The sequence below is a fragment of the Chelonoidis abingdonii genome, chromosome 1 (genome assembly GCF_003597395.2).
Source record: "Chelonoidis abingdonii isolate Lonesome George chromosome 1, CheloAbing_2.0, whole genome shotgun sequence".
Classification (NCBI taxonomy): Eukaryota; Metazoa; Chordata; order Testudines; family Testudinidae; genus Chelonoidis; species Chelonoidis abingdonii.
This window is the reverse complement of record NC_133769.1, coordinates 338819486-338829432: the sequence shown is the minus strand read 5'-3', so window position 1 is coordinate 338829432 and position 9947 is coordinate 338819486. Positions and strand designations below refer to the sequence as shown.

The following is a 9947-nucleotide window of genomic DNA, read 5'->3' as shown; positions in this document are numbered from 1 at the left end:
CAGACAAAGGGACACACACCCAAACATTCCCTCCCTGAGCTTTTAAAAATCTTGTTTCCTAATTGGTCCTCTGGTCAGGTGTTTGGTTCCCTTTGTTAACTCTTTAAAGGTGAAAGAAACATTAACCCTTAGCTATCTGTTTATGACAATCAGTAATTAGTAGTTGTCTCTAGCAGTCAAGTTAGTGATAGATAGCAATCAGGATGCCTGAACTGGAGGCTAAAAACCCTGGATTTAAGAGGTGTCATGTGTCTGATGGTGTTCTTGGTGTCAGACACACATGACAGATGTCTGGCACGTTTAGGAGAGGAACAATCTCCTTCAAAATACTCTGTTTCCTCAACTTTTACTATACAAGCAAAGAAGGAAAGACAAAACTTCAAATGATTTTACTACAAGAGGCACTGTCAGTGAAAACATCTGAAATGGAAAGCGTACAGAGACCTGCTTCACTCCGAGCAATTCAATCAAAAGGGACAGATTCTCCTTGGTAACTGGTACTACAGGATCCAAGAAATGTAAGGATCTGAATAAAAAGAAATCCATGATGGTGTCATCCTCTGTTTTTAGAGCCAATTTGACAGAGGAGGACTCATTTTCAGTGCCAAGCAGGGCCAATGCTAGGATGTTTCGCACCCTAGGCGAAACTTCCACCTTGCACCCTCCCCCGTGCCTGAGCCCCCGCCCTGATGTGCCCCTCCACGGCAGCTCCTTCCCTCCTCCCTGAGGCCCCCCCCGTGGCAACTCCCCGCCTCCACCCTGAGGGGCCCCCCTGCGGCTAGTAACATGCATGACAAAGACATTAGATATTCTCTCAGTTTCGCTTGAAGAATCGGCCCATCCTTGTTTTGACATTTTGGGGGCTGCTGCTAGACAACAAATTACACTTCCTTTAGAACTGTTGTTGAAGCCAACAAAATCAGTTGGGGATGCTCCCTCATCTGCTCAGCCTTTGTAAAAAAAATGCAGATAAAATGTATCAATTTACACATGAAGGGCTGGCTATGTTTTGTATCCATGCATCTCCTAATTTGTTGGTGGTTGAGGCATTTATTTAAAGATCGAAAGATCTCCAAATTGATTCGATTCTGTCTTATAGGAGTAGAAGAGGTTGGATGTTTTTGGAAGAAAAATATTTTGTCAGCTACATTAGCCATGTGCATATCTAATTATGAAGCTTTCATGGCTAAGTAGCAATATCATCACTGGTGAAAAATGTCTTTGTTCCCCAATTCCCTACTGGAGGAACACAAAATGTCAGTGAGTGCTATTTTGACTGAGGGATGAAATGTGGGATGAGGACTGAATAATTTTAAGTGTGGCTTCTGACTCTTCAGCAAGGGCAATAGCTTCAGCTATCACATTAAGAAGATGTGCATGATTAAGATTAGTGGGACTTTCTCATGAGACAAAGATGAGAATTGAAGATTTTCCTTTTGAAGGAAGTCTATTTAGTAAACAGACTGATGAAATACTGGAGAAAATGAAAAATGTGAGATCCACAACCAGATCTTTAGGTTTCTTTAACACAGCAAAGAAATCATATTCAACATACCACAGACATGATCTACCTTCTTCTTTGTTATTGCTTCCTTACAAATATCAAAGGAAGACCTATCATTACCAGCCCCAGTGTCATACCTCCCACCCTCAGAAACTACCAAGGTAGAGGCTATTTAAACTGTGAAATAATAGAGGGAAGACTTCCACTTCTTTATCTTTGGTGATCGCTGCAAGATCACAGATTTGACATGAGGACACAGAGCTTCGAATCAGTCCAATTGGTCTTTGTTTATCCACAGTTAGGGGACCATTTGTCTCCTTTTTATCAACAGTAGTAGTTGACAACATCAGATAAGTGGATCCTAAAATTGTTGCATGCAGTTACATGATTTAATTCAAAACCCTTCCATCCTACAACCTTCCCATTTCCTTCCAGGGCAGGTAGTGAGTTCACCGTGAATAGTTAAAAAAAGAGTTTCATTCTCTATTGGTAGCACAGGCAACAGAGATCATACAACAAAGTTAGATAGGGAGGGGTTTTATTCTTATTATTTTCTCATTTCAAAAAAGCATGAGGGCCTTCGCCCTGTTTTGGATTTAAGAATATTAAACTTGTATATACAGAAATTTTGTTTCCACATGTTATTTCAAACTTCTATAATCCCTTCTCTCTCCCTTCACGGTTGGTTTTCAACTTAGATTTGAAAGATGTATATTTCAAAAATACCATGTTTCTGGAAATATCTGTGTTTCATGGTAGGAGATGACCATTTTCAGTACAAGGTTCTCCCTTCAGGTTGTCTACAGCAGACAAGGTGTTTACAAAATGCCTGTCTGTATTGGCAGCACACCTAAGAAGAAATGGGATGTTTGTGTACCCATACCTGATGACTGGTAAATAAAAGCATAATCCTACTGCATGTAAGACAATATGTTCCCTTTTTTGCCAGTCTGAGGTTACAAAAAAAAGTTCATTCTAGTCCAAACTCAGCAAATTCTTCCCAATTCAGCAAATTCTATTCATGAAAGCCATTCTAGATTCAACTGTGACAACAGCTTTTCTCCTAGAGGAGAGATTTATAAATATAAAAATTTCTCCCTGTCAAGTTACCACATCCATCAGTTCTCTTTTTTTCTTCTGGTTGCTGGGTCTGTTGGTGTCAATCTGGGCAGTGACATGATGCCCTCATCTTTACATGAGAGATCTTCAACATTGGTTAGCGATAAATTACAAATCAGGTTTAAGCAACATGCATCACAAAGTGATCATTCCACAACAGGTGTTAGCATCACTTGTGTGGTGGATAAACACTCAAAAACTTTCAATTACCCTCTGGCTTCAGTAATACTCACCTCCAATGCATCTGCACTGGGATGGGGACATCTGTACTGGCATCTGGACAGCAAATTGGTCACTGATCAACAAAAGGAAAGTCCAAAAGATCCTATCTATCACTATATTAGATCTGAGGACGCTCAGACTAGCTCTAAAGTAGTTTCTACCTCAGGTACAACACATTAGTTCAGAAGATAACAGGCAATTTGAGGATGCTATATTATCTGCACAAACAAAGGGGGACTTATTCCCAACAACTATGCATAGAGGCAGAGAATGTTTGGAAATGGTGTATAGAACACAACACTGGTCAAATAACAATATATATGTAGTGGAGGAACAAAAAACTCTTGTAGATCATCTGAGCAGGTCAACATATTATATGCACGAATGGTCCTTGAAGGCCGAATGGTAACACATCTCTTCAGTTCATTCATTATCGGATTTCCCGATAATAGATCTTTTTGCATCGAACAGCAACAGCAAGTGTCAAAGATTTTGTTTGAGATCAAATAGAGATAGTGAGTCAATATCAGATGCATTTACCCCCTTTCCCTTCATTCAGAGAGTGAGAAACAGAAGGCCAGGATGATTTTAATAGTGGCAGCATGGTCCAGACAAGAATGGTATCCACACTTAATTCACCTGTAATGGAGCCTCTATCACTGCTAACAGACTTGTTGTTTCAATAAGCTGGGATGCTTTATCATCCGAATCTTAGAATCATAGAATCATAGAATATCAGGGCTGGAAGGGACCTCAGGAGGTCATCTAGTCCAACTCCCTGCTCAAAGCAGGACCAACACTAACTAAATCATCCCAGCCAGGGCTTTGTCAAGCCTAACCTTAAAAACATCTAAGGATGGAGATTCCATCACCTCCCTAGGTAACCCATTCCATTGCTTCACCACCCTCCTACTGAAATAGTGTTTCCTAATATCCAACCTAAATCTCCTACACTGCAACTTGAGACCATTACTCCTTGTTCTGTCATGTGCCACCACTGAGAACAACTGAGCTCCATCCTCTTTGGAACCCCGCTTCAGGTAGTTCAAAGCAGCTATCAAATCCCCGCTCACTCTTCTCTTCTGCAGACTAAACAAGCTCAATTCTCTCAGCCTCTTCTTCAGCCTCTCCTTCAGTCTCTTCATTTGACAGTATGGGAAATAGGACTCTAGGGGCTTGTCATCACTACGGGCCAAATTGGCGTTGCTGCAATTGATGCAGCTGCGTCGATTTAGCGAGTCTGGTTAAGAAATGCTAAGTCGATGGGAGCGCACTCTCCCGTCAACTTCTGTAATCCACCTCAATGAGAGATGGAAGCTATGTCACCAGGAGAGCATCTCTCATCTATATAACATGATATAGACACCGCAGTAAGTTGACGTAGGTTACATCGCCTTCAGTTATGTAGTTTACATAGCTAAGGCAGCGTAACTTACGTCAACCTAGTGCTGTAGTGAAGAAAAGCCATAGGATAGCTATAGAAAAGTTGTTCATTAGAAGTATAGAATGTATTGTTACATTCCAGAAAAGAGTCCATGCAGAAATGTTATAGTCATAAATGGAAAAATGTTTTGTTTTGATCTACTATGTATGATATAGAGCCACATACAGCACCAATTAATTACATATTAGAGTATTTATTGTATCTTAAGAAAACAGTTCTTTCACTATTTTCAGCAAATGTTCTTCACTCAACCATATCAACATATCATGCACTTGCAGATGGAAAATCAATCTTTATTAATGATGTAGTTGAGCTACTTATAAGGTCTTATTAATTTATACCATCCAATAAGATACCTGTACCATCTTTGGATCTGAATTTAGTACTGTCACAATTGATGAGTCCTTCTTTAGAAACTTTGGGGGAGTATTCTTTATTTCATTTGTCTATAAAAACCATTTTTTATAGCAATCACTTTGGCAAGACGTATAAATGAATTGCTTGCATTAATGGCTGATCCAGCGTTCACTGTTTCCATAAAGATAAAGTGGTTCTTCATAAACATCCTAGGTTTTTACAGAAAGTGGTCTCTGATTTTCACTTAAACCAGTCTATAATTTTACCAATTTTCTTCCCCAAACCTCATACTCAGGATGAGGAAGCTAAATTATATACTCTAGATGTTAAAAGAATGTTGACATTTTATTTAGACCAGACTAAACCATTTAAATAGTCCCCAAAATTGTTTATTGCTCATGAAACATCTTATGTTTATTGTTTTAAGTTACTATAAAAATTACGGTTTGTGTTGTAGGTTGGTTACTGGAATGACATGGATAAATTAGTTTTGATTCAGCATGAACCTTCTCTTGGAAATGAGTCAGCCATTGAGAATAGAACCGTAGTTGTAACTACAATTTTGGTAAGTTTTTTTCTGTGGTTTTTCTGGTAGATCCAGATTACTTTCTGGTGTACCTTTGAAATCTATTTTCTCAAATCAAAGTAGGGTAAATTCATCCACTTTACATTTTTATTCAGTTTTTCCCATTGTTCATTGAAATAATTCTCAGAAATGTAAATTAATTCTGTCAATCTCTGATTGATAAATTGTGGCTGTCAAGATGTTGAAATAAAAAAATGCTAACAGGAAGAAATGAGAAAAGAGAATGAAATCAAGCTTCTGTACTACCAGGTGTCATTCGGTTAATATGCTATGTTTAAAAACAGCTCTATCTATTAGATTTTAAGAGCTTGATCCTGCGATCCAGGCACAAGGAATGCAGAATCTTCCTTTAGTAGTGTGTAAACCTCTAAACTGTATCCAGATAGTTAGCCCATGTAATAATGGGTTATTTGCTTTTCTATATAAACAATACAGGGAAATTGAATTGGCATGTCTCACACAAACCATTTCTTCAAAAAATAGTCCTGATATTGTTTAAGTTCAATGTTTCAATGGAAAAGAAATAGTTAATTTTAACGGAATATTTTTCAGTGGTGCATAGTCATTCGTTTTAAAGAATTCCTCAGAAGAGAGGAAGATGTGATTACTACATTAATCCCAATTCTAAAAGAAATAAATATATAGATTTCAAAATTACTTTTTCAAAGGAAGTCATACAAACATCTTTTAAACAGAATATCTAACGTATTTTTCCCTCTGAAGTCAGATGTGCCCTTTAAAGCTGATGCTTGTCAAAGCAGACTGGCAAAGGGTGACCTTTACCTGATTATTTTAAAAATTTCACACCTCTGTTCACTGCCCTTTTCACCTATCTCATTAGACAAGACTTTTTTTAAAACCATTCAGGATAAGGTATGTCTCAAATGAGAAGAAATATTCTTTATGTAATGTCAGTGTTCTTAAGGAGAATTATCTAAATTGTTGCTGAGTTGAAAATAAACCAAGGGAAAAAGTAAAAGTGTTGCTGGGAAATGTTCTGATTCTAAGAATGCAGTTAGTTATCATATAGTTTGTATTATATATGTGGGTTTATGCATTAACTAGGTGCTGACAAATCTCGTATTGAAGGTTATCATTCTGGGATGCAAACCGACTAATGTACTATACAGCAATTCAGAGTGTAACTCCTAATCTAATTGTGTAATTTTTTGCATGGGACTTTTAAAAATATATGTATCTTTTTCCTAAAAAAGACACGGTAATAGAAAAATTATACTTCAGTACAGTCCTCCTCTTTTCAGCCTCTGATGAAGAATCCTATTTTAAGAAATTGATCAAGGAAGAAAAGAGTCCCACGATGCTGCGAACATTCCTAACTAAGGCTCAAGTATTAATCTGCAGTGTAGTAACATTGAGCTAATTTTCCCATATGGATTACTGTTCCTCTGACTGGATGGCCAGGCATTGAACCATCAAGAAAAGCTCTGTGACTATTCTGAAATGTCTAGAACAGATGATGTTAACCTTCAACTTTGCCAAGCTGAGAAGAAAATGATGTGAATAACAAGTTCTGAATTGAAAATTTTCCTCTCATACCAATCCTGATATCTTTAATTGGGGCTCCCATAAATGAACAGTGTAATTTCTGTAAATAGCTCCAAACTTAGGAGAACTAAGTAAAAAAATATAAAAAGGATGCCTGTTTGCCAAACGTATACAAGGGGAGGGAGGGAAGGAGGGAGCTTTTTCAATGTATTATTTTACCTGTCCTGTTTGCATATGTGCATAATAAATGTTATCTTTAGCAGAAGTTTTCCAGTCCATGTATAAAAAGGACTGGTTGTTCATTTTTCAAACCAAGATGCTGAATGAATTTTACAAAGCATGCCCAGTTTTCATGCAGCATGTCATTTTGGAATAAATACAATTGTCCGAAAATATACCTAGCAACCTAAAGCGACCCGCTCAATGCTTTGATATCCAGATGCAAAAGAAATTTGATTGGAATAAAAATATATGGGAAAAATCTGTCTTTGGCTAATCATGCATATCTCCCATTGACTTCAGTACGAGCCGCATAGTTGGCTCTGAAAGCAGAATTTGACCTCCAGTTCTTAATAGACATCTGCAAAGGCAACAGATGTAGAATCTACAAGCTCTTAATCACACAAAAGCAACAAATTAAACTACAGTGCATTTCAGAATCTTGTCATTTTGCTCTTCCCTGTACTTTTCTCATGTCGTAAATGCCAGACAGGGACTGGTGACCTCTTCACTGCCCTCTTCATATTGAAGGAAAGCTGATTCAACGTACATGAAAAATATAATTTTGGTTGCATGCGTTCGTTCCAGTATTAAACTGAAAAGTTTCTGTGATCAATGCTGTCAAGTTTTTCAGTCTGTGGAAGACCGATATCTAGGCATAGTAAAAGATTTAAGTGTTGTCAGCGTGGCATGCTTTAATTTTTGTGTGAAGTAATAGAGCACCGATTATTTTGTTTTACTGTCTTATTTTGTATGTGTCTATACTTAATTTGCTGTAATTTTACATTTTATTATTAAATATAAGATATGTAATAAAAGAAACTAGCTCTATACCCAAACAAACAAGTTTGATACTTTTGACTTTGGCAAAATACTATGGTCACCTGTAGTACAGTAAATATGCTTAGATTTTATTTTAAAATTTTGATTTATCATACAGAAAAGTACTCCTGGGAGATTGCTAGAGTGAAAAATTGAGACCTCTATTCTAGTGAACATTCTTATTTAACTAATATTTAGTTTTAATATAAAAGGTTGCAAAAACTGGAAGAGTGACAAACAAATGAAATTGTTTAAAGCTAAAAAACTGCATGGTACAGTGAGCTTTAAGCATTTTTTCCAACATAGTATTTCAAAATAATATCAACATAATAGGTATCAGAAGGCTAAGAGTGTAAATTGCAAACGTTGAACCCAAGAAATATTGGGGTTAAATAAAACAAAACCAAAGCCCCTGAATGTCATTTCTTGGTCAAGTAGTTCTCAAGAAATCCAGCATTATGTACCATCCACAAACCAATCGTACATTTTAGAATTCTCATTGACTTCAACAGAAGTTTTATCAGAATCAATAATGCAGAACTGAGCAATTTTCTTGCATAAAAATCTTTTTTTCCACATTATAATTTATTTTTGCAGTGTTTTAGAAAGTGCAAAAGGGACTTCATTAAAATAGGCCAACATTAACCAAACAGTGTCAAGGTTAGTGTTTTTTTTCTGACTTCCGTTATTAAGTTATGGGCATTTTACTATACACATTAATCTTCAGGATTGTAATGAAATGATTTGTTTCTGTCTGGAAAGATACTTGTTTTGGTCACCCACTTGTATTTCAAAATGTTAAGTATTTTTATAGAATTGTGAATATAGAAGTAAAGCTTGTGTCATTTTAGCTATCTATATTCAGTGCTAGTCACTGATCATTTCAATGTGGTCTTTGTATGTAATTTACTTTCCTATAGATTATCATTAAACATTCAAACATTACAATGTTAAGTCCTTTTCAACAATAACATATTTTGCACTAAATAATTCACATCTGTGTTTTCAGTAGTAGGTTAGAGTTTGTAGTCTTAAACTGTAATTGTGACTGTCTTCTGCAAGAGATTCTATAGAACAATCGATCTATCTCAATGAGATAAATAGAATTTAGCATTAAGATATGACTAGGTGTGTTTTATCAATTATTATGTGACATTGTTACAGAATGTGAGCTTGCAATGTCATCTATACAATGTGTAGGTTAATGATCCAGTAAAACTTGCCCTTTCATGTCCTAATGTTGTTATAATTAGAGGCTGCAACAAAACACTGGATCCAAACACCCCCAAATTTTCAAGTAGAAATTCCAGCCCATTTCTGATCTGAATGTGAAAATGCCCTTTATCATAATAATGCATCAGACTGAATGCCTGATCCAAATATCCCTAAACATTAAGTTTGTAGTTTGAGCACATCTCTGATTATAATATAGCTCATATGGTAGACAGATTTTTAAAATATTTTTTTTGTTTCTTATATATCCTACGTTAAGTAGTAGAAAGGCAAGGACAACCTAGCAAGAGAAAGGTGGTATGTGTTCCTGCTACTTTAATTGTATTATTTCACATTTGTGGGTTTCACTCTATTGTTCTTTCCAACTAAGATCAGGGTCACATTGTTCTATGCTCTGTACAAACACATAGTTAAGAGCCAGTCTCTGCCTCAAAAAGTACAGTCTAAATAGGTAAAACCGACAGAAGGTGGGAGGGGAAAGAAAAGCACAAAGAAGTGAAGTGACTTGACCAAGATTTCCTGACCAGGTTTCTTGAGTTCCAGTTCAGTTCTCTATGCACTGGATGGTACTGCCTTCACTGAGATCCCATCATGTCCCTCCTGGCCCCCCAGCAACACCTTTCCTCAGCAGTTCTTCACAGGCGCATGAGTTGATGTGAAGATTGAGTTCGCCTTTTTAAAAGGAAAACCAGGAGTATACAGAGTTTCCAATTTATTTTACTGTCTAAAGGCTACACCTTCAAAGCAATCCAGCCCTCAGGGAGGAACACATGGAGAGTCAGCAGCTGGGTGCTGGGTGGGGAGGGGATGTTGAAGTGGCTTCTTCTGTGCTTCCTCCACACTTGGTGCCTGCCTGAAGCAGCTTGTGCCTGGTGTGTATTTAATGTTACATGTTGTGTTTTGTCCAAGAAAAGCTGAATCCAGAAGTTTAACCA

The 9947-nt window shown here is 37.0% G+C and overlaps 1 protein-coding gene across 6 annotated transcripts in view; it reads left to right on the top strand.

Annotated features, from left to right (window-relative positions):
• Nucleotides 1-9947, top strand: part of GRIA4 (glutamate ionotropic receptor AMPA type subunit 4) — a 308075-nt gene that overhangs the window by 230400 nt on the left and 67728 nt on the right. For 5 of the 6 annotated variants that reach the window (XM_075061700.1, XM_075061699.1, XM_075061704.1 and 2 more), the window contains exon 9: nucleotides 5104-5211. In XM_075061700.1, the coding sequence (XP_074917801.1) occupies nucleotides 5104-5211 (108 nt within the window). Of the gene's footprint in view, nucleotides 1-5103; nucleotides 5212-6494; nucleotides 8006-9947 lie in introns of those variants that run through there. The other variant, XM_075061703.1, reaches the window with a different exon arrangement.